Here is a 23199-nt window from a genome sequence, read left to right on the forward strand (position 1 = left end):
AGTCCCAAGCTACGTAGGAGGAAGGAGAAGACATAGAATAGACGCTGTCGTTCTCCTACAGCTCGGACGAATATGTTTATTCGTATTACTGTCGCCTGAATATTCATAACCTGCTGGAGAAGCCATTGATGAAGACACGATTCAGAGGACTGAATACCATAGAATTGAAACCTCCCAAACGCCTTGCCCGTTCATGTGCCCCTGTCATCACCAGACTGTGTTACGACCACTCGCGACGACGGCCCGCCAAAACCAAGAGAATCCCTAAAAGTCCGTGCCTGTAGAAAAAGGAAAAAGGGGGAGAAAGGCCACCCGACGATCCCTTGCTATCCAACCCTAGAACACCGAAACGAGCGAGGCGAAAGTGCGCCTCAGCTAGCACTTAAGACTTTCGCATTCCTTGGCCCGAATTTCTGCTCGCAAACCAAGGAAAACAGAAACACATAATGTGGCACAATAATTAGAACTACGTAAAGACCGTCAGTCAAGTTTTCATCTTCAAAATCGGAAAAAGAGAGAAAAAAAAAGGAAGAAAAATAAGGAAGAAAAAAAAGGAAGAAAAAAAAAGGAAGAAAAAAAAAGGAGGGAAGGAAAGACGTACAAGATTCAGAGTCGTGCGGTGCGGCAAGTGAGTATCGTTAAGCATGGCCCTAATCTTCTTGGGCCGAGCCTGCAGCCGCCGAAAAGCCTCCTGCACATGGCGCGGCTCGACCGGCGTCCTGCCCTCGCTAGGCGGGTCGAACAGCCCCTGCTGGCGTTTCCGCTTCTTCGCCTCGCCGTCCGCCGCGCCGCCCACGCCGCCGCTCTGGGCCTTGAACAGGTCCTCCTGCTCCTTGACCTTGAGGGCCGTCTCGGTCAGGGTCTGGACCATCTCGAAGGTCAGGAAGCCGAGGATGTCGACAATGTCGTCGGACGGCTTGCTGTCCGTCACGATGCCGAAGCCGGCCCACTCGCGGAACCGCTTGCCCTTGCGGTAGGTGAAGGAGGCCTGGCGGTACTCGGACCACGTGACGTATTCCTCCCGGGTCATGGCCTTGGTGCGCTCGTCGGCCTTGCGGAGCCGCTGGAGGGTGATGTAGTTCATCTCCTCTTCCTCCTCGTCCTCCTCGTCGTCGCGCTCGGGCACTTCTTGGTTGTAGAAGGACGCCGGCTCCCAGGGGAGGCCGACCTTGGATTTCTTGTTCTTCTTGGCGGCGTCGTCTACGGGGCCGCTGCCGGCGACCACGCCGCCCCCGGGGTCTTCGGCTGCGCCGATGTCGGCGTCGGCGCCTTTGTCGTCCGAGTCTTTCACGTTCTTCCGGACGTCCTTCCAGGAGAGGAAGGTCCGTAGGCGGGACACCTTGGCTGTATCGTGGCGGATTTGGAAGATGAGGTCGTTGATGCTGATAGATCGAGAACCGCGGCGGGTGGCTTGTTCGGTACAGTTTCTCAGCTGTCCCGTCTGTCAGCGGATACGAATGCCAATTTGTTTGTATTCATTTTTGGTCCGTTTATGTGTATTGACTCACTAGCTCGATGACCTGCTGCCGAACGATGTCCTCGATAATGCTGGTTGTCTCGACTGATGGTTCTCCAGTTTCGCCAGACACGTACATCATCTATTGAGCCGGATTAGTTCAATCGAGGTCCGGATCGGATCGATCGTTGGTATCGTGCATGCGGATCTTCGGCAGGACGAACGAGGTCTCGGGGGAGATCCCACTCGGGAGTTTTAGTTGCGCAGGCGAACAGCCTCGTCAAACGCCGTCTGGAGCAGCTCGGGCTCTCCCGACAGACGGGGTCCAGTCTGGCCAACAGCTCTCCTGAAGCTTCACTGTCATATGGCGGGAGTTGGCTGCGTTCTGCCTCTTGTTCTATGGATGATTCCCGGTTGCTGGTGCGTCTCTCCATGAACGTGATAAACGGGTTCAGACGTAACGTGACGTAGTTGAAGGATGGTTTCCCATCGACGAGTGAATGAATACCCATTTTTGGCAGGCGACTCGACGGAGTAGAAGTGCATGAGACGGCTGCCCTCTTCCCGGACCTTGGTATCATCGCTCATCGCTCAAGCTGCTTTGGCAAGACACAGCCATATCCCGTAAAGACCGTAGAATCCCCCCCCCCCTTGTGAGGCTGCTTCGATGAGAGTTGCTGCCCCATCCTTGCGTCTTGCATCGCCCCTGAAGAAGATAGCCCCCTGACATGGTCTTTTGTCGCAACAACAAGACTGCACGATGTGCAGGGCGTCGAGGGATTTGGATATTCAGAAGGAGCAGTCTGCGGAATGAGACAAGACCGTTCTAAAGCCCACCATACAATACAGCCCGGACGGCATGACAAACCGCCATAGAGGCCGCAATTCTTGGGTAGAAAACAGAACAATCTTCAAGTTGGAAATAAAAACACCATACGCACCTGACTGATTTCCTGGCGGTATTTATACGCCTTGTCATTCTTCGACTCGGCCATGGTGATGACGGGTGCCGCCCCCACGGGCGTGAACAAGTTTAAGATGTCGTGTCGTATTATGTGTAGGGAATCTAAGCGACGGGTTCTTTTCTGAGATGCACGCGTTCCGGAACTTCCCTAGAAAGGGCAAGGAGGATCGTCTTTCGTCTTCAGGGAGATATGGTGAATGCAGTTATGGATCCGTGGTTCAGTGGTGGCGGGTGGAGGTTCAGAATGAAGTTACAGACCAAGTACGGACGGACTTCCGGGTATGCGATCTGCTTCGCTGAGTCATCAGAACTGATTATATAATCAGTAACCTTCAATGTTAATTGGCCAATGGCTAATATTCGGCTCCTTTTATGCTCCACCTCGATGCGTTTTAGGTTCACCCCACCATCAGCCCTCTGTACCTATATCCACTCCCGTCTCTTCTTCACTCAACACTTCAACACTTCAACACTTCATCACTTCATCACTTCATCACCAAGTCAACTCGGTTACCTGGCCCAGGTTATCCATATAATAAATCGACATGGTCGTCTCAAGGAGCTCATAAAAAGAACCAGAGCGCTTCTAATAACATCTATGAAAAGCCAGACCTGACCCAGACGGGTTTAAGACTTGGGCCTTTAGAATTGCCTAAGCATCCTCCTCCATTGCCTGGAGTCCTGGACGGGCATCCTCTCTTAGGGCATCGCGATGGACCGGAGAAATGTCTCTAAACGCAAGAGGTCGTCAACATCTACATCCACATCCATATTATCATCTTCCCAGCCGCATAACCACCCAAGTGACACCATCAATCCTCTGAGCCACACTCCCAGCACTCTCCACCAACTCCATACAGCGGGCTTGTCGGAAGTCGACAACCTCCCTTCCACTTCCCAGCCCGGGTTCCCACATCAGCCATGGCGAGACCCAACATTGACCACAAAACCAAAGAGGCGCCGCCGGACCAGGAAGAGTCGACACTCTTCTCGTACAGGCACAGACACAGAGTCGGGAACCGACGCCGGAACAGATGTCGAGCCGGAAACAGAGTCAGATAGCGGAACAAGTCGCCCCATCTCTCCCTCCTCGTCTGCCTCAGAACTACCCGATGACAAGTCTTATGCCGCTGAACGTGCCGCCCTCCGACCCCTGGCCCGTTCCATCAGGACGTTCCTATCCCGGGGCGATATCCCCGCCGCAAAACGCGCCTTCGGTCTGCTCATGCGGTCCAGAATCTCGGGGAAGCCCGTCGATATCCGCCGGAACCACTACTGGGAGCTCGGCGCCGAAATCCTCATGCGCGAGCGGCCTCTCGAAGAGGAAGAAGAAGATGAAGAAGAACAACGAGACGGAGAGGTGGACGCCGAACAGGACGCCAGCCAGGAAAGACGCCGCCGCCAACAACACCTCTACCCGCTCCAAAACGTCCCCAGAGTGAGAGAATACTTCGAGACCCTCATCCGGCGTTACCCGCACCACCTCGGCGCCCGTCGCGCTGCGTCCGCCCTTCAGTTCTACCCTGCTCTCATCAGCTACGAGGTTATCCAATGTCACGCCCGACTAACCATCGCCCTCGCCGACTTGGACACCGAAGCCGAAGGCTGGGATGTCTCCCAACGCGAGGAGGGGCCCGAGAGAAGCCCAGGCTACAGTCCCGGCGCGTACACCGACGACGACGAGGACGAGGACGCAGAAGTGGACCCCTACGCGGATCCTTTCGACCCAGAAAGGGTCGCTCTCCGCCTGCGACGGCGCCACGACCCCGAAGACCGCATCCGTCGCGCCCGCGACGAGATCTACGGCGACGCCATAGACGCCATGCGCTCGCTCGCGGCGCGCATGGACCGGAAACTCGAGGAGACCACCTTTACGCGGAGCCCCGAGCTGCTGCGTCTGCGCGGCACCGTGTCGCTCTACATTGCGGACCTGTTCGCGCTCCGGCACGCCTCGGCCTCGTCGTCGGCGGATCAGCTGGATAGGGAGGCGGAGCAACGAGCCGCTGAGATGGAGGCGGCGCGGACGTTCTTCCGCAAGATGGTGGACTGTGGGGGCCGGCTGGACGCGGCTCTGCGGACGGCTGTGGGGATGGACGAGGAGGATAGCGAGGAGGAGGAGGTGGTGGCTCTGCCGGCGTTTTCGTCGTTGCCGATTCGAGATGGGAGACCGGGCGGTTAGAAGCGACGCCGGCTTCGTTTCTAATTTGCGATGGACGTAAAAAGTACGGACGATATTATATACTCATTCGTCTGGCTTTTGCTGAGTTGCTTATGGGCCTTTTTTCTTTTCTTTTCCCTTTTTTCTTTTGAACAAAAAGAAATCGCCCCATCGACTACCTACTTCCTCTCTCCCCTTCCAAGACTGCCGCCTCGCGCTTGGAAGGAGCCCACCGTTGCAGAACGAGCGCAAGGTTGATACTACCCACGATCACGCACCATTCGCCACTAGGGCTCCAGGCCACCTGCCTGCCCACGAAACCCATCACCCCGATCGTCTCGACCTTATGCGCCCGCAGCGGCGTGTGCGGACCCCCCGTGTTGTACTTGCCGTCCCACGACTGCAGCGTCTCCTTGTTATACTGCTCGGCGAGCCCGCCCTCCAGGAGCTGCTCGGCGTCCGTGAGCGTGCCCCTATCGGCGGCCGCCTTGTTCTCCCGCGCCGTGGGTTCCGTCTTGGCCTTTCCGTCCGCGCCGCGATTCCTGTGGACGATGGGTGCGAGCCAGACGGGCCTCTTGGGAAGACTGCTACTGCTGCTGCTGCCGCCATCAAGCTGCTTTTTCTTGGCGGCGCGGCCCATGGCGCGTATCCAGTCGTGGTACCCCGTGATCCTCGCGAAATCCCAAAAGAAGATCTTACCGTTCGCGTTGCAGAAGGCGAGGACCGGGTTCTGACCCGGCACGTGGTGGAGCTTGAACCGCATGAAGAACTGCGGCCCGCAGCCCGGGGTGAAGAAGGTCAGGATGCGGGTGTACTGCGTCGTCTGCGTCGGGCATTGCTCCGCCGTGTTGGGGACGAAGGCGGACCGGGTCAGCAGGGTGGGGTTGATGGTGGTGGGCGCCGTGTGGGGTGGCGGTGGCGGGTCTTCTGAGGAGAAGCCCTCGATCCTCCAGAGGACGATGATATCGTCGTGGCATGCTCGTGATAGGATCCAGTCTCCAAAGAATGCGACGCTGTAGTCCGGAATCCCACGGTTAACTCCCCTTGAACGCCGGGAAAGAAAGGAAAAAAAAAAGGGGGGGGCAGAGGGGGGGGCGAACCAATCGACCAGGCCACTGTGCACCTCGTTCGTAGAAAAATGAGGATAATGGACCTCTAGAGGATGGCGCACAGGTTCCTCGGGGAGGTCTGGTAGTGTCCACTGCCATATTTTCTCAGTTCCGAGTCTGACCATATAAAGGGGGGGGAGAGACCTACCAAGTTGACGACTTGATCGTGGCCTGATGACACGATGTACCGGCCCGTATCATGGTATGCCTGAGATTCCGAGGGTCAGCTCGATGATTCAAGGTGTACTCGTATTTTATGTCAATAATTTCGCCTCAGGGATGCATCTCACGATAGTTAGCAAGCTCCATTGGTGACCCTCGCCTCCAAGGATGCAGAGACAGGGCTGCTTGGCGTGGACGGGATCCAAACTCCAGATACGAACGGTAGTGTCGTCGGAAGCAGTGGCTATAATGAGCGGATTGATCGGAGAAGTGATCAAATCGTTGATGTCCTGCGTGGCTTTAGTTCTTGGTGTCCTCCAGATCATGTTTCCATTGGTATCAAAGGAGGATTTACCATGCCATGTCCGATCAAGACCTTATTCAGTTCGTGTCAGCGTGTGTCTATAACCAGTAAGGGATGATTAGTCCTTGGATAGTGAGAGAGAGAGAGCACTTACATTGACCAGCTTGCCCTCGATAACATCATACACTTTGATCTTGGCATCTTCACCGGCCACGCAGAGGAGCGGTTTGCCCGTTTCCTTTTCCTGCGACCAGGTGCAGGTGTAGTTTCTCGCCTCGACCTGTCCAAAGAGTGAGAGTCGTCCAGGACAGACAAGTGTAAATGCAGTCAGTGGAATAGCCGACTTACATCGTCGTCTCGTATCACCTGCAGAATGGAATATGGCGGAGATGTGTCGTCTTTGGTGTTGTTCGTCAGTCGGCACACGACCACCTGGCAGCAAGAGAGAGACACCTAAAGTCAGAAAAGAAGACAAGAGACAGGCTGGTATATCGCGATATATATCGCGATCATATTCGAGTAAACGCTCACATGTTTCTTGCTGACGGCCGCAAAGACAGGATCCGCATCTAGAGGTTGATATGGGCAGAACTGGACATCAAAGTACTCTGCATCGATACATCGTTAGTTAATCGGCCACGTATTCCGCCCCGCGTCGGTTTCATACCAGGGACATTATCTTCTTGGGAGAGGAATCTGGTGTCGTCCTGGCGATGGGATTCGTGTATTAGTATCTCGATTTTTTTTGCGGCCGCAAATTTCGGTAATCAGAATAAGACGGTCAATGTGCTAAGATGGGTCAGAGGTCTGAGATCTAACCTCGGGAACAAAGGTTACGCGCAACTTGGGCAGCTCGAAGGGGATGGCCTCCGGTGGTGGCATCGTGAATATGGGCCGTCGTTCTTTAAGGCTGGGACACCAACAGCGCCTTTGCTTAGAGACAGGCCGGCCAATCTAAGCATTATGCTTTCCCGGGTCCATCTGCCTGAGAGAATAGGTCCGAAGTTCTGTCTTCTGTCCGCATATAAGAATTTGACCGTCGTAAAAGAAGTTATAATCAGTCAGAATGGTTCGTCTAATTCCTTCTCAGAGACATGAACTGAATGTCTCTTATATCCTGAGCGAAGGTACTTGATGATTGTTCCTGAACGCGACCCGAGTGCGAGTGGGTGGACCGCATTGTGGCTTGACACCACACAAGCCACTTTCTAAAATAGAGCGGGTCACCAGATCCCCTAGATCACGTGACTTTAAGCACCAAGCGGGCTCTCCCTCCCAGCCTCGGCGCACGAAACTGGCGAAAGGGAATAACTACAGAAATCCCCACAAAAAAAAAACCGAAACAATCACAAAGTCGTCGACAGGACTTGCGAAACCACATCCCTCGGACACACTACCCCTCCCCTCGCAAGTTTCCGAAGCGTATTTCTCGCGAACGAAAAATACCGTCAAAATGGATTCTTCCAAGGCTCCCGTCAAGCTTGTCAAGGTCACCCGCGTCCTCGGCCGCACTGGTACGATACAACCACCCATATCCCTCTTTCACGACGGGCGTTTGGGCTGTGGCGTTCTCGATATAGAAGAAGAAGGAAAAATCGAAGAAACAAGAGAGAAGAGAAATCTAACATGGAGGCAGGCTCTCGCGGTGGCGTCACCCAGGTTCGCGTCGAGTTCATGGACGACCAGACCCGTTCCATCATCCGTAACGTCAAGGGCCCTGGTACGTCTTCTGCCGTCCCCCGACCTCTGGCCCCTCCTATGCCCCTTTTGCCTGAGACTCTTTCAAGAGCAAGAAGAATAAAAGAATAAAAGACCAATGCTGATATTTTTTCCCCCCTTCTTCTTTTCTTTAGTCCGCGAGGATGACATTCTCTGCCTCCTCGAGTCCGAGCGTGAGGCGAGGCGCCTGCGATAAGAAAGGAAAGCTACACAAGGGCATTGTGTACGCGAACGCGAGGGGCGAATTGGACGACTCGGGATGTTGTTTTCGGGCATGGCATGACCACGCGGTTTTTTTACTCGGGCTATTCATGGGACAGTACGAAAAGGACGTGGCATTATGTTCCGATCAAGGGCGTTACGGCGGCGATGCTCGGACCTTTGACTGAAAGAATAGGCATAGGCGCGCTTCGACTCGACTCGGGGGGCCATTACCCATCCGGAAAGCCTAAGGTCGAGCCATTCTTTTCGCCTTTGCGAATTTCAAACAATCCATTTGCCGAATTGTACTGTCACCTGCCCTGACGATGGAGATGTTTAGCCGCCGCGGGAACGTGGGGTGGACGGACTGCCATGTGCCCACGACGGAAGCGGATGTTCTGGCTTTTGGCCCGTGGTTTCCCAAGTGGACCGGAGAACATAAAAGAAGATCGCCAATGACATTCTCCCCCTGGGAATCCTCGTCCGGTGAATTGTTGGGGGACTAGCTGCGTATCCTCTACGACCTTCCTTCTACGACCTCCCATTTGCTAGGATCATTTCGGCCAAGTATTTTCTGACCTCGTCGGAGCGGAGTGAAGGTTTCTCTTCCCCGAGCCTCTCTTCAGCTCTCTTCGCCTGGTGCTGAAATGTCACCCAAGACATCCGTGTAGGCTGAAGACGTAGGTCGTCCTCCCGTCGGCCCCTTCGCGGAGAGGGGCTGCGCCGTCAGGCGTCTCTTATCAGTCAAGTCTTCTACTCCTTCCGACGTTACTCCATACTTTCGCTTCCGCCGCAGATCAATTGCTCAAAACGGGGCGATAGGAAAGACAATGATCCATCGGTTTACATAGGTATCCCATGCCGGCTCTTGCTATCAGCTGCTATTACCAGTAGGAGAGTGAAAGTGACAGTCCTGGGAACTGGACGGAATAAACTCCGAGGGGTCGGCACGGTAAAAGTCCGAAGTCTACGACTCAGGGGTCGAGTCGGCAGAATGACAGTTAAGACAACGGAGCAGGGACAGACCGGGCAGTGGATACATATCAGAAACAATACTAAGCGCGGGTTGTTGCATGGGGCGGATCGACCAGAGTTGGGTTGTTGACTCGTTGGGGGGGGGGGATTGGCACCTGCACGCCATGGAAGGGTTTCTTTCTTTTCCCCTCTGTTTTCCCCTTATTATTAGAATGTATTATTTAGAGGGTGCGAGTGGCCAAGAACAGCGAACAAAAGGGGCTTATAGGCGGCGAGCGAGGCGCCGGGATAATTCTCCAACATCAGGTAGCCGAAGCGAGCGTCGATTTGGTTAGACTCAATGCAGTGGGCAGTGATCAGGGAGAAGGAGAAAAAAAAAGCCTGTTTTCGAGATGGAGACGACTGCGACTAGTGCTGTCCCAAGACAACAAGACAACTGCCATCACGTCTGGGCCGGCACGTCCCTTGCAGTAGTGTGGATGGAGTGGATGCGGGATAACACTACGAGGTACGTTGTAGGTCCAGCGAATGCTGGAACGGTAGGTACAGAACCAAAGCTCATATGGACGCTCTTTACCTCAGGTAGACAGGGTTGAAAAGGGGGGAGGGACGATATCACAAACCGAGGAGGATCGTCTCCCACATCACGCAGGTGCTAGGGAGGTTTAGGGCTTACAACTATCTGACAAACAGGACAGTATCGGTAGGTACTTTACCTAGAGGAGTAGAGGACGGGGTAATCTGTTGATAAAGCATGGGCAGGCTGTCAAACAACGGGCCCATATTTGGTGGCCACCTGCCGAAGCGGGAGACAAAGTGAGTGCTCAGAGATTCCCGCAAAGTACAACGTAGGTATTCAAATCAATCCATCGGAGATTAGGAGATTGGGAGATTGGATGCAGGATGAGATGAGAGATTGGACAGACAAAGTTGCGGCCACGGTTGGACGGACCGAAGATGAGTTGAAATTTGGCAGAAGGCAGTTTATTTCGTACCTTAATAAGATAATTACCTACCTTACCTAGGTAAAGGGACCAGGTTTAGGTTTTTATAAGAGTACCGCTGATAGCTGTTAGTTACCTTACACTTACAGAGTACAGTCAAGTAATACTTGGGGGTGACGTCAAGTGCCGAATGCCCGATGGTTCGACGACGATAAACACGGACGCTGAGCACGGAACACGGAACACGGTAAAGCGAACGTTGCCATCCTCTTAAGGTGCGAATACGCTGTGGTCCCTGCTCGGACGTTCCACTATTAGGTAGTGACTCGTTGTCGGTTTAGCGTTAAATGACGGGTAAGGAACAGTTATCCCCCCACTCTGGCATATGACACAGAACACCCTATAGCCACTAATTATCGCTAATAAGTGTCCGTGCCAGTCAGCACCGGCCTCCTCTTCTTCAGTGAGAATATGTCGTTACGAGTACGATAACTACCTTAGGTATACGACCAGTGTTGAAAAGGAGACGAGGAAAGATGAGAGGATATCTTGGTAATTATATGACAAGTCACGTAGGGAACAAATTCTACTCCTCGAACATTTCTAGCAAGGTTGTAGGGAATAAAGGATGCGGTCCTCGGGTCCTCGACATCCCCGTCATCGCAGGGGCCAAATGCCCCCTGCCTGTACAGAGTTACTTCATTTGTATGCTTTTTGCTTCTTTGCACGGAGTAAATACTCCTTTGCACGAAGTGAGGTAGGCTCGCGTAAAATGCCTTCCCGCCTCGCCTGACGGCCACACCCATTGGGGAAGTACACGTAATCTAAGAAAGCAACAAGAGACTTGGCTATTTGCAAGTCTACGCGGTAACAGAACCTGTAGTAGTACTTACTGTGCGTTGTTTGTACTGTACTTCTACTCGCCCACCGCCCACCACCCGGCACGGATAAATGTGGCAGTTGTCCATCCGGTCCAACGTCCAATGGGCCCGCATCCCTGCCACACGTCGATCAGTCTGGAGGATGCTCCGAAGACCAATCAGGAGTCCCTGCCCGGCGCACGACTGGGATTCGTCATGAACTGCGTACCTGGTTGAACCCTGCCATTCGTTCATTCCCATTGCCCATTGCCCATTGCCCATTGTTCCGTTGTTCAGCGCCTTCCCCTTCCTATAATCATTATCTGCGGGACGACATTGCATATATTCATCTAACATTCCTGCTCCTCCTCCTCCTCCTCCTCCTCCTCCTCCTCTGTCGGGTCAGGGTCGGGACCTCAACTCGCCGGCTGGTTCTCAGCCTCAATCTCAACCTATGCTTCAACTTTGACTTCAATCTCAACTTCCACGTCCACTTCCACCTTCTCATCTTCAAACTCCGCCTTATCGCTTCTGAGCATCTCGACGCGATATCGCACCCTCCGTCCGCATTGGATGCCGACCTTAACCAGCTTCCAGCCAACCGATGACCGATGAGTTAATTGAAACATCCATCATTCATTCTCCTAATATCTCGTCTCGCGTTTCTCCGGTTTTCCTTCCAGCCTCCACGACGTTCAAACCACCGCCCGCTAGACCCGGCACAAACGTCCCGCGGCGGGAGCTGTCCATGATTTGCGTCCCACGTCCGTCCAGCGTCCTCTCCCCTGTTGCCGTCTTCCGCGGGCCTTGGGTGAAACCTCGGCTTCTGCTGCAGCCTGCCGCGACCACACGACCTTCGCCTAGTTCCCCGGGAACTCGTGCCACGAATTAAACAATCCGCCGTCTCGTTTCGTGCCTAGTAATACCATTTGCCTAGGACGGGCTTTTCTCCCTGCACATGCCGTAATCGCGAGCAATCAACTATCGGCCGGGTTCCACGACAAACGCCTTCCGCATTATCGTATCCACGACACCATTCGGGATCTAAACCGATAAACATACACCCGCTCCTCCCGGCCTCGTCATATTCTGTCCTTCAAGCAGCGGATATAACCGTCTTACACGTCAACGTCTTTTACAATCTTGAGCCGGTGCACTTCCCTTGGTGCAAGTCTCCAAGGCCTGGGTGCCTCGAAATGCCTTGGGCAGATTGACGTCCAACGACGACAGGAAGGAAAAGAAGAAAAGAAAAGAAGAAAAAAAAAAGCAACAAAGCGCTTGCCAACCCTAAACGAACATTGTCCTTCTGCATATCACAGCACCCCTCTCACCGCAGAGCTGAGTGTCTCTCCCGTATTTCGCCATCCCGACAATAGGCCTCCTCTCTTTACCATGGACCAAACATTCATGACAATACACAGTAAGCTAACTAGCCTCAGGCGAACCTTTATCTTTGCTGTGTGACTCTCTGGCTAACATGCAGCTTTGATTTGATTCCCAGACCTCTCTGCTGAAGCCAACATCCTCTTCGCCTCCGAATCCATTTACGAGATCCTCGGCTACCAACCCCGCGAAGTGCAGAACAAGTCATGCTTTGATTTCTTTCATCCCGACGAGATTCCATTTGCTCGATCCGTCCATAATCGCGGCGTCTTGCTCGACAAGGCTGCTGTCCTCCACTATGCCCGTATCCGGTCGCGTGATGGCCGGTGGATAAGCTGCGAATGCTGCTTCACCGTTGTCCATGATGTCCTGGTTGCCTGCACAAGCATCTACCGCCAAGGGGAGCGAAGCCAGCGTAGGGTTTTTTTTTTCTTTTTTCTTCTCCTCCTCCCTTATTACCCCGTGGATATCATGATCTTCCCTCTTCATTCCTCCCACTTCTGTTTTGCCTTTCTTTGCTGACGTAGTTCCCCGTGTCTTTGTTCAGGACGTGCCATCGAAGCCCCTCAGATCCGTCGGCTATTCTCGAGCTCGCCCCGCGATCCCCGCTACCAAATGCTGGAACACCTGTCGCCCAAGTTCAGGATGCCTCCAATGGAGCGAGAGCCCCGCGCAGCCCTCATTCTGAACAGATTTACTCGCACCTTGACTGTCATGTTCGCCACCAATGCCGTGTCCAGCATTCTCGGCGTCCGTCCCGACCAGATCAAGAACAAGAGCTTCTACGAGTGTATACAGGAAAACTGTCTCCCGGACGCCATACGATGCTTGGAGAGCGCCAAAGCGAACGACTCGATTGCCTATCTCCGTTTTTGGTACAGGGATCCCCGCCGGGAAGAGGATTTTGAGGCAGATGACGACGACGAGGAAGACGACGACGAGGAAGACGACGACGAGGAGGAAGACGAAGGCGATGACGGCCTTGCGAGGAACCAGAAACATCATGGGAGCCTGAGCGACTCGGCCGATTTCATGGATGTTGATGCTGAGTCTTGCGACTCCTCAATCAAAATGGAGGAGCCGGATATCCAAACGCAGAATTCCTTGGCGCTCGGTCCAACGGGATCAGGTGCTGGTCGCAGGGCTTCCCCATCCAGCTCGCGTAACGGCGGCGACAGGAGAAGGAGAAGATCCGAACCAATCCCAACTTTCGAGCTGGAAGCCGTCGTATCGTGCACTTCAGATGGACTGGTCGTCGTTCTTCGCAAAGCTCGACCGCCTATCCCGACATCCCAACCTCGCCTCATCCCAACTTCGGGCTATGAGAATGGCCTCTTCGCTGCGCCCTGGGGCCAGCGCCCAGTCCAGCCGTACGATCACCCAAATGGGATTTCCTATCACCCGCCTCCCCCTCTTCACGCTCACGCTCATCCTCCTCCTCCTCCTCCTCCGCCGACGATGCCACCGCATATGCCGCTACCGGACCAGGTCAAGAGTGCGAGAGGACCACCTTTAGACCAGTTGATGCGGTCCATACGCGATGTTGCGGTCTTTGCATGGGCTCTGGTTGGTATCAATGGAAACCTATCAGCGTATAGTAGCGGACTACCTCAGGGTGAGGCCCAGCCCCCTGGGGGCTTGTGCATGCCATACCCAGGGACCGAGAATCAGACCCCGAGGTGGCCCGGCGTGGACGAAAGTCCATCCCAATCCGCACCAAGATCACCATCCATAGCACTACCAGCCGCCGTGTCAGCTTCGCTCGGCTTTGCCCAAAGTCAACAGCAGCAGCAGCAGCAGCAGCAGCAGAACCAACAACATCAGTGCCAGCGTTTGGGCGTCGGCGAGCTCATGCAAGACGGCGGGAGCTGCAATTACACTTTTGGGCATGCTTCGCCTCCGATTTCTGCCGCAACGTCTACCCGGGAGGATTATGATGCGCATTCGCACTCTTGTCGTCTGGGTAGCGATTCGGGTTGGGGACGTCAGCGGCTGCCGGTGGCGGCGCCGTCGCATTTCCAAGGCCACTATCATCAACCCCGGCATCTTCCCACGGAGTCCCCGGATCTGTCAGTAGTAGTACATGGTCAGCAAACGGCAACGGGAGCGGGACCTTGCCACGACAAGCCCACAGCGTCGCCGCACCAAAGCGAACCCATGGCTGCCGGAGGAGATCCGTCGGCGCCGACGCAACTTTGTCCAGCTGATCAGTCGTTTCCCAACGCACGCCATTATCAGTGGCGCTAAAAACAAATTCGGGTCTTCTCATGGCTTCTACCGGCTTGGGGCCGCGTGAGAGGACCTTGTAATACCACCTTTCCCCCTTATGTCCTGAATCGCTACGCATATACACGAATGAATGCATGGAACAACGAGGAGCATTTCTTTTGGATAGTCGAGGGAAGTTAGAGACCTTGACGGGATTCGCGAGGGCCTCCCTACCAAGACATGCCGTTGAAGAATCTGAAGTTGTGGGATTTGTCCGGATGGCGGCAAAGTATACAGAGCTATTTCTTCGGTGGCATATTACGGGTTTATCATATACGTCGCATGAAGCGATCCTGGTCATGATCATCAAAGTGAACACAAGGTAAATGATCGTCTGTCTATATAATATAGATATCACGACGCTGCTAGATATCCCCGAAGCCTTCCGGTGTGACGACGGCGGGTTAGTGGTGAGAGAGAACGAAACCCCTATTCTGGACAAGTCAAACTATCCCTCATCTTTCGCGCACAAATCCTTGTTCATGAGATGGAATATGATGGGAAAGAACATAATCAACCGGAAATTATGTATGTGTATATTCCTCATGCCAAGGGAAAGTAAATAAACCAAAACACCCCCCCCCAAAAAATAAAATAAAATAAAATAAAAAACAAGAAAAACAGATGTCCTCTGTTGTATCGACTTTTGTTGCCAAATCTCATTCTACATGTTGGCCAGCTCATTGTCAATCTGGCGGTCCATAAACGTCCGCCTCTCGCCCACCAGCTCCGTCTGCAACCTCTGCTCAACGAGCGCCCGCACCTGCTTCTTGGTCACGGTATCCAGGTCCACCTCCCGCAGGACGCTCTGGATCGCCTCCGCGATGACCCCGTCGTCCGGCCCGGCGCCCGCACCCCGCTGGAAATCGAACGAGCCGCTCGACGCCTCGGCGCCCAGCACGGACGCCCGGCTAGCGTTGCCGCTGCCGCCGGCGGCGTAGCCGAGACCCAGCGCCGTGGAAGAGCGGCTCGCGCCACCCAGGAAGGACGACGACGGATTACTACTGGCTTGGCCGCGGAGGTTGCCCATGCTGGCGCGGTGGAAGCTGGACGCGCCGCCGAGCTGGGGCGACGGGACGTCGGCGAAGGGGGACTGCGTGCGCTGCAGGTCGCCGGGGCGGTTCAGGCCCACGGACAGCATGGACTGGCGGCGGGAGAGGTTGAGGTGCTGGGGGTCCGCGAACGGGCCCGCGTTGGTCATGGTCGACTGCCGCGTCAGGTGGCCGGGGCTACCGCCGCCGGGGAAGGGAGCCGGGGAATGGGGCGGCATGTACGTGGTAGGCCGGTTATGCAGGCCCATGACGACGGAGCCCTGACGGACCGAAGAATAGACCGACTTGATCTCATCCATCTCGTATTGGTCGTCGAAGCCGCCGTCGTACTTTTCGGGGAAGCCGCCGCCCCGACGGCCCGGAAGGTGGTTGGCCAGGGCGTAGTCGTCCCAGCGCTGCAGGGGGATGCTGCGCGGATCGAAGCCCTCGTCGTCGACGGCGACAACCTGCTTCCTACCCTTTTCACCAATGACGATACGCGTGTTGCCCCAGGAGAAGTTGTCTTGGTTCCAGAACGAGTAGACCGGCAGTACGAACGAGTAAATCGGGAAGGCAATGATGTAGATGATCATCCATCCGATGTGCTGCCACTGGCGCTTCAGGATAAAGATGAGCGCCTGGAGACCGTACACGGCGGCCAACATGGCAATCGAGATGATGGGGAACTGGCCGGTGCGACTGGCGACGAGGTAGATCAGGTAGCCGATATAGGCGCAGGTAGCGGGGAGGATGATCGTTCCGAAGAGGTCGATGAACACGACGAAGCGCATGCTGAAACAGCAGAAACCGCACATCTGCTTCAGCTGCATCAGCTCGAAGAGGTTGTGAATGGTCGAGTTGATCCATCGGCGACGCTGGGACAACAAGACGCTCCATGACTCGGGGGCCGCCGTCTCGCAGTAGGCATCCGGAATGAACTTGTACGACATGTAGGGGAAGTGTTTGGTCATCAGGGTCGTGAGATAACGATCTTCACCCAGAGACAGGAGGTTCTTCTTGTGCAACGTGTCGACGTCGCAGACGGAATACTCCCGGATCACGTCGTCTGAGATGATGAGAGGCTTCTGCTTGTCGGCAGATCGGAGGCGATACATTGTGAAACTAGAGAGCAACAGCCAAGCCAGTCAGTCAGGGCACGTTCAGGGGGTCAGGGAATACCACTTGGAAGCAACGCACCATCCTGGAAGACAGGTAACGCTGCCGAACAGGGACTCGAACGCCTTGGCCAGATGGTGGGAGATGAAGTATTCGTAGACTTGGATCATAGTCCACCACGTCTTCTCGTCGTTTTGCAGGCCAGTCTCGCCGCAGATACCGGCGATCTTGCCGTCGTTGGCACAAGCGGCGACCAGTCGGTTCAGCGAATCTTCCCTAACGCACGTGTCGGCGTCCACCATGAGCAGGTACTCGTACAGCTCGGGATCCACGCCGATAATGTTATTAATCTGGTGGAACATTTCCAGTTCCAGCGGGTTCATAGGAGCTCGGTGGTGAACGCGGTTGAGGAAGCTCATGAGCAGAATCTGAGAGTCCCGCTTTCCTCGGTTGCCGGGTTTCGTCTTGCTCTGTTCCGACTCCTTGCCGACCTTGACCACCACGACATAAGGCACGATATTGCCCTCGAACTCGTAGAGGCCCGAATAGACCTTGCCGTAGTTGAGCTGCTCGCTACCCGTGCCGACCGACTTGAACGGCAGGGCGGGGGGGTCGACCTTGGGATCGACGCCCAGGATGTCCAGGACGATCTTGGGGGTGGGCCGATCGTTGCCCTGGCCGACGATGATACCGTCGCAGATCACGCAGATGAGTTTCCGCTTGTTATCGTACTGGAGGGCCGTGAGCGAGTCGAGGGCTTTCCTCAGCGAGTCCTCGCCTTCGGTGTAGGCGGGCACTTGACAGATGACAAACTTGTCCTGGGGGGCGGGTCGCCTCTTGGAGCCGAACTGCAGCGCGGCCAGGAACTTGGCCAGGATCACGATGACGAGGATGATGGCGAAGGCCAGCAGGATGTAATTGTTCACCGTGCACCTGGGCGAATCCCGGAAGTCGGTGACGCCCTTGTAGAACGTGTTCTGGATGCAGTTGAGGCTGTTCAGGACCGACCTGTTCTCGGTGGCGTTGCGCGCACTGCTCGCGATGACATCGTCCCAGAGCTGCGTAACGTCGGATCCCGGGTTGTTCCGGACGATGGAGGTGAGCTTCGTGTCGAGGAACTGCATCGACCTCTCGTTCCGCAGGAGCCTCAGAGTGTAAAAGTAGTCGGTCAGGTCGTAGATGGAACCGTGGTAGAGCACCCACATGCGGTTATTCTGGCCTTCGCGCCGCACCTCATTGCGCGACCAGACCAGGTCGCCCTTGAAGTACTCCTTGATCCGGGGCCGGAAGCGACGGGTATACCAGTCGTCCCGGTACAGCTGGCTCGTGGGATTGGCCTGATAAAAGCCCGAGGTATGGACGCCGGTGGGATACTCGGGCGTATTGTTCTGCATCAGACGGGTGGTCTCGGGGATGCCGAGGCCGGGACACGTCAACGGCAGGGGCGCGACGAAGTAGTCGTCTAGGTTCATGCCGGCAAACGGCATCATGTTGTCCGTGGTGGTTGGAATGTCGATATCGGAATGCTGGAGCCTGTAGAAACGGGTGATGTCGTACACCTTGCCGTGAATGCTGACCCAGAAATCGTTGGTGCCGGTGTGGGTGGCCACCTCGCGCTGGCTGTAGGCCTTGTCAAAGTTGGGGCAGAGAACGCGTCCGAGTCCGATGATCCAGAAGACGATGATACCGTTCAGGAGCACGATGAAGAAGCAGAGAACGAGCTTCTCGCGCCAGGCCATGCGCACGTCCGGCCGCTTCATACGTCCGACGTACCGGAGGAGCGGGGACGGGATCCAGAAAGTGAGCGCCCAGACGATCACCACCCAGATCCTTCGGGCACGGGTCATCTCGTGCTCTTCGATGGATTTGTTGTGGGCCAACTCGGGGTCCAGCTGGCCGACGAATTCACCGTCCTCATTGTAGTACACCTGGTCCTTGCGGGTGTCCCCTTTTCTGCCGAGTCCATAGTCGCCGCGGACGGTGTTGCGCATTCCGGTCATGGCCGTCGGCGCAATGGACGGCGCCGAGAGGCCGTTGGCGTTGGGGTTGACGTGGAAGGTGGCCTGAGACATGTTCCCCTGGCTAAGGTTGCGCTGGTGATGGACGAGCTGGTCGTTGCTACCGTTGAAGGGACCGCCGTCCATACCTTGGGGTGGGAAGTAAGAGCTGCCGGCGGCGGAGTAGCCGGACTCCATACCCATGCCCATGCCGGGGAAGCCGCCGTCGTTTGGCTTGAGGTCGAGCATGCTCTCGGCCTCCCACCAAGCGGCTTCGCGCATCCACACACGCTCTCTGCCTACGATGACCTCGCCGTTGCTCCAGCCACGCTCCAGGATCCAGCTCTCGATACCGTCCCGGCCATCCTTGCAGCCGAGGATCGAATAACGCTGGACGAATTCCTCGACGTCGAAGTCGGCGGTGAAATCGAGATTCTTGTTGCGCCTGTTGGCCCATTCGGGAAGGCGCCATGCGCGAAGCTGACGGGAGACGGTGCCGGCCGACCACGCCGAAGTAACGGACGGCAGGGCCGCCAGACTCTGCGGAGAGTCGTCGGTGGGGTGGAGCGACAGATGGTACCAAACGCGGCTGGAGACGAGCAGGCTAGCCAGGTCGATACGGCCGTGGCTGCCCAGCTTGATGCCCTCTCCTGGCACGGGGAAGAGCAGCTGCTTGACAAAGCCGTCGTCTTCGCAGGAGTGGGCGACTTTCTCGAGAATGGTCTCCCTCTTCTCGAGCTGGTATTGATTTTCCCGGCTGGCGGGAGAGTTGGCAATGCCGAGATGGGGAGCGACCTCGGCCACGGCGTTCTCCATCTCCCGGGCCACGGAGGTGCCGGGAGAGGGAAGCTCGATGCCATCCGCAATCATCTCGGCGTTGATGCCAGCGGTGTCATCGAACACGCCGCGCATGGCCGCTGCCTTGCCGAGGGCCGGGTCAGGCACCTCCAGGACGGTCAGGCAGACGGTGTCCTCGCTCTCGGCATCGGAGGTGGGGGTTTGCGCACCACGACGGCCGTCCATGGTCTCCTCCCCGTTCCGAATGCGAAGCATCTGGGCCTCGATGGCTTGATTCGCCTTGGAAAGGACCCAGTCCACGAGGGACTCGTACAGACCACCGACGAGGGTGGTGCGGTCTTCGGTGGTGCACTGTTTGATCAGGACTTCGGGCTCCATGCCCAGCAGCCCGCCGACGTCCTCGCATATCTCGTCCAATGCGTCCTCGTCGACGCCGTAATCCAGGCCGTTGCCGAGGTTGAGCAGGCCGGCCAGGGTAGAGATGAGATTCCGATGGGCGGAGCCCTTGATACCGATCTCCTTCAGAGCGGTGCGGAAGTCTTCGGCGGAAGCGGCGTCGTCGGCCGTCGGGAGGTAAGGGGGCGGGTCGTACGTGCCGGACCGTGCCAAGAGAGTGTAGTTGGAAGCAGGCTTGAGGCCGAGGAATTCCCTTTCGGCGGGGGTCGAAGCCGAGGTCAACAGATAATAGAATACATCGAAGGCCCTATATCCAGCTTCCGGTGGGATGTTCAGCAGGCCCTTGGCAGTGTCGATGCCGCCCTGGGCCAGGGAAACCGAGGCTGTCTTGAGATTGCCGGCAAGATTAAGTGTGAAAGTCACGCCCAGGGCGACCTGTCGAGGAGTGGACGGGTTATATGGCGTGGAGCATCGTAGGAAGGGCTGAATGGCACTTAACGCGTTGTAGAGAGAGGAGGGCGCAGAAAAGGGCAAGGACGCGATGAACGGAGTGAGTACGGAGGGAGTCGATGCATGGAGAGAACTAGACCAATCAGCAAAGGAATTTTACATGACACGGCATATGAGGAAAGGATTGGGTTTTTTTCTTCTTTTTCTTTTTCATTTTTTCTTTTCTTTTCTTTTTTATCCCGGTCGTCATATTAACATACCCTAATATGATGCAGCCGTCCTCAGCACGCCGACGGGCATGTTCCCATGCCTTGGCGCCCAAGGAAGAATCCACGGTCCCGCCGGCCCTGCCATCATGGCCAGGCTGAGCGGCCGTGAGCCATGTGTTGACGACGACACTTGTGCCAGCATCGAGGGGGTACGGCTGGGAGGAGAGATAGATGTTGTGGATCGAGTTGAGGAGACTGGTGGTTGAAACCTGGGAGGGTTGCTGGCCGATGCCTCTGGACGACCCTGCAGGCATCTCGGAGCCCACCGAGTACATGGACATGCGTGAGTTTGCCATATCGAGGGCTGGGCGTCCGTGATGTCCCCTTGAGGACAGTCACGTTTTCGTTTTCGATACTGGAACAGAGGCGTGAAGGAGAATAGCCCGTCAAAGAAAGACTAATGCGGGAGTGGCAGATGAATCCAGGGAGGGGTCGGAGCCAGTGAGCAGTGCGGTCAGTACCGGCGTTGTGTGTACGAGTATGGAGTATGGTAAGAAGAGTTCGAGCGAGAGCGTTGTTCGAGGTTGGACGTCGAGTTGACGTTGACGTGGACTGGATGTGGACGTGTCTAGTATCAACGGAAAGGATGATGAAAACAGGCAGTTGATTGCAACTCGTAAAGGTCGGGGTTTTTTTTTTCCGGTGACCGTGTTAGGCAAACGAAAGGTCCTTCTTCTTTTCGAGAAGTAAAGTTGGATTGAACAGGATTTCTGGGGAGAACGAACGATGGAAAAGAAGAAGGAGGAATTAAACGATGGATTAAGCAACCGCCGAAACGAATGAGGCAGTCGGAGAATGAGGAAGGCTAGATAGGAAGCGAAAAAAAAGACGACTTTCAGCGAAAGACGATTAGACAATGAACAAGTTGAAGCGAGGGCAACGAAGAGAGGAGGATGGATTCACGTAAAGGTGAAGGTTTAGAGAAGGTCAGGGCAGGAGGGATCGACGGCGTAAACCAGAACCCGAACAGAACCCCCCAGACGACATGCCAGCCAGGGGGGTCAAAGTCCAGGCGAACGCTGAGAATACATACGGTGGGGTACTAGGCCCGGATGACAATAATACCCTCCTTCCAATAGGACCCCCTCCCCCCTGAGGGACCTAAAGGAAAGGACCCTAAAATGACAGGATGACGGCCATGATAGGACGATTGGTACAGACTACTTCGTACCCGAGGCGAGAGAAAGCTGATGGGTGGGCCCCGTCCAGGGGGTCGCGCAACAGCCCACGAAGTTCTTTCGTTCGAAGTAGGTACCTTGTGGACGAAATAAAACGTTCGTACTTTCGTGTGTACTTCATAGAGAGAGGACCTGAGAGACTTGGGTGGACAGGAACAAGGACCTTGGGGTGACGACCAGTGACACCGGTGCCCAGTTCGACTGTTCGACGGTTCGACTGTCCGACAGTCGTTTCTTGGGCTGGAACTCTATGGAGTACTCTGTAGCGTCCGCCGGCTTCCACGATGATCCAGAATTCAGCCGAATGAGACGAGACCGTTCCGTCCCACTTGTAATCATCTCAGGTATGCAAGCAGCTCGGGTCGCCTCAGCGTCTTTTCTTTTCGACAGTCCCATTTTCTTTCTTTGGGCTTCGTTGACCCTCCTCCTCCCATACTGGAGTGGGCAAAGTGACTGCTTGCATGACCCACGAATACGAGGGCCGTACAAACCGGGGGGGGGGGGTTCTTTTCTTTTCCTCTTCGATTTCTTTACTCAATTTTTTTCCGGGCTTCATTCTTGTATTGTTATTTATGGAGGCTCGGCAGAAACTCGGCGCGCATTCTTTGTTATTTCGTAAGATTGCGGTTCATAAAGTAGTCTGACTGTACGTGTACGCTGTGCTCCAGTCCATACCCGCCTAACAATAAGATCGAGAAGGAAAAATAAAAAGGGGTGTTGACCCCTCCCCTGAGACAGATGGGTTCACTTGTTGTCTTGATGGGGTATGAACCGTGTGATCCATAATAAGCAAGATGGGACGTGGCGCTACTGTGAGGCATTGCTGGCTGTCTGGCTGGCTACCTTATGAAGCAGAGGGTCTCATGCAGATCGAATCGAATCGGCGCAGCAGTTCGTATCGCTCTGTTGAGGTGGTGTGCAGCCATGCAGCAAGTCCACCTTTTTTTTCTTCTTCCTTTTTTTGAGCCCGCCGTCTCTCTCCCTCTCTCACTGGAAAAAGTCGAAACAACTCCCGAGAAACCGGCCATGAATCTGACTTGACGATACGATACCCTAAAGGTTTTCTTCGTACAATCATCCATGACCATACTTCGTAAAGGGCAAGGGTTCCATTGTCACTGTCGACCGATGGGGCCAAGTACAACGTACTGAAGTAATGGGTACCGTAGAGAGATCGAGGGCCCGTTTATTTCGCCCGTTTAGCGTTTAGCGCCTCCCGCTTGCCTCTCTTGGCACTTCTTCGTTGGGGTCCTCGGTGATCTTATCGTCTTTTCGTGGGATTTTGCACTGTATCTGTCATCGTCTTTTCCCATCGTCCCGTCCGGTCAAGAAAACTATACCATAATTTGCACCAAGTAATAAGGTAGTGTACGAAGTAAGTGAGCATTTGTCAGGAAATAAGCTTAGTTGGAATGTAATAAAAGCAATGATGAGTGCTCTGGCAAAATAAAGGTTAACTGA

General features: G+C 55.2%; 6 protein-coding genes across 6 annotated transcripts; 3 read left to right on the plus strand and 3 right to left on the minus strand.

The window, feature by feature from the left end:
- Positions 1 to 50: 50 nt before the first annotated feature.
- Positions 51 to 2648, minus strand: SODALDRAFT_333357 (TFIID-18kDa-domain-containing protein). The gene is made up of 4 exons (XM_028611952.1): positions 2398 to 2648; positions 1509 to 1598; positions 602 to 1432; positions 51 to 466 (listed from the first exon to the last, which is right to left on the minus strand). Exons 1-4 carry the CDS (start codon positions 2449 to 2451, stop codon positions 461 to 463), a joined length of 981 nt encoding a protein of 326 aa, XP_028466541.1. The 5' UTR covers positions 2452 to 2648; the 3' UTR covers positions 51 to 460.
- On the plus strand, positions 2450 to 4599 carry SODALDRAFT_359840 (hypothetical protein; the record flags this gene model as incomplete). The annotated part of the gene is made up of 4 exons (XM_028614211.1): positions 2450 to 2499; positions 2577 to 2720; positions 2817 to 2943; positions 3124 to 4599. 4 exons carry the CDS (start codon positions 2450 to 2452, stop codon positions 4597 to 4599), a joined length of 1797 nt encoding a protein of 598 aa, XP_028466542.1.
- On the minus strand, positions 4397 to 7247 carry SODALDRAFT_311704 (WD40 repeat-like protein). The gene is made up of 9 exons (XM_028609177.1): positions 6973 to 7247; positions 6821 to 6860; positions 6685 to 6761; positions 6502 to 6585; positions 6308 to 6433; positions 6205 to 6225; positions 5978 to 6139; positions 5836 to 5895; positions 4397 to 5779 (listed from the first exon to the last, which is right to left on the minus strand). The coding sequence occupies exons 1-9, from the start codon at positions 7033 to 7035 to the stop codon at positions 4754 to 4756; spliced, it is 1659 nt and encodes a 552-aa protein (XP_028466543.1). The 5' UTR covers positions 7036 to 7247; the 3' UTR covers positions 4397 to 4753.
- Positions 7248 to 7606: 359 nt separating this feature from the next.
- Positions 7607 to 8056, plus strand: SODALDRAFT_264453 (40S ribosomal protein S28; the record flags this gene model as incomplete). Its single annotated transcript, XM_028607469.1, has 3 exons — positions 7607 to 7667; positions 7790 to 7873; positions 8007 to 8056. Coding segments are annotated over 3 exons (195 nt in total), but the record flags the coding sequence as incomplete, so codon positions are not given.
- Positions 8057 to 11852: 3796 nt separating this feature from the next.
- On the plus strand, positions 11853 to 14827 carry SODALDRAFT_169967 (hypothetical protein). Its single transcript, XM_028606995.1, has 3 exons — positions 11853 to 12272; positions 12354 to 12650; positions 12798 to 14827. The coding sequence occupies exons 1-3, from the start codon at positions 12245 to 12247 to the stop codon at positions 14480 to 14482; spliced, it is 2010 nt and encodes a 669-aa protein (XP_028466545.1). The 5' UTR covers positions 11853 to 12244; the 3' UTR covers positions 14483 to 14827.
- Positions 14828 to 14843: 16 nt separating this feature from the next.
- SODALDRAFT_378904 (chitin synthase) lies at positions 14844 to 22559 on the minus strand (the record flags this gene model as incomplete). The annotated part of the gene is made up of 9 exons (XM_028615006.1): positions 14844 to 16656; positions 16732 to 20424; positions 20552 to 20884; positions 21037 to 21112; positions 21329 to 21365; positions 21423 to 21579; positions 21687 to 22077; positions 22159 to 22173; positions 22487 to 22559. 9 exons carry the CDS (start codon positions 22557 to 22559, stop codon positions 15168 to 15170), a joined length of 6264 nt encoding a protein of 2087 aa, XP_028466546.1. The 3' UTR covers positions 14844 to 15167.
- Between the last annotated feature and the right edge of the window lie 640 nt (positions 22560 to 23199).

Source organism: Sodiomyces alkalinus, assembly GCF_003711515.1.
Source record: "Sodiomyces alkalinus F11 unplaced genomic scaffold SODALscaffold_5, whole genome shotgun sequence".
NCBI classification, from domain to species: domain Eukaryota; kingdom Fungi; phylum Ascomycota; class Sordariomycetes; order Glomerellales; family Plectosphaerellaceae; genus Sodiomyces; species Sodiomyces alkalinus.

Coding starts and splice junctions, on each gene's coding strand:
- SODALDRAFT_333357 (XM_028611952.1), bottom strand. CDS start 2,451: ATGGCCGAGTCGAAGAATGACAAGGCGTATAAATACCGCCAGGAAATC. Junction 1,599..2,397: donor ACCGCCAGGAAATCAGTCAG/GTGCGTATGGTG, acceptor CCGGCTCAATAG/ATGATGTACGTGTCTGGCGA. Junction 1,433..1,508: donor GGCAGCAGGTCATCGAGCTA/GTGAGTCAATAC, acceptor CAGACGGGACAG/CTGAGAAACTGTACCGAACA.
- SODALDRAFT_311704 (XM_028609177.1), bottom strand. CDS start 7,035: ATGCCACCACCGGAGGCCATCCCCTTCGAGCTGCCCAAGTTGCGCGTA. Junction 6,861..6,972: donor GCGTAACCTTTGTTCCCGAG/GTTAGATCTCAG, acceptor TCCCATCGCCAG/GACGACACCAGATTCCTCTC. Junction 6,762..6,820: donor CCAAGAAGATAATGTCCCTG/GTATGAAACCGA, acceptor GTATCGATGCAG/AGTACTTTGATGTCCAGTTC.
- SODALDRAFT_169967 (XM_028606995.1), top strand. CDS start 12,245: ATGGACCAAACATTCATGACAATACACA. Junction 12,273..12,353: donor AACATTCATGACAATACACA/GTAAGCTAACTA, acceptor TTTGATTCCCAG/ACCTCTCTGCTGAAGCCAAC. Junction 12,651..12,797: donor CCAAGGGGAGCGAAGCCAGC/GTAGGGTTTTTT, acceptor GTGCCATCGAAG/CCCCTCAGATCCGTCGGCTA.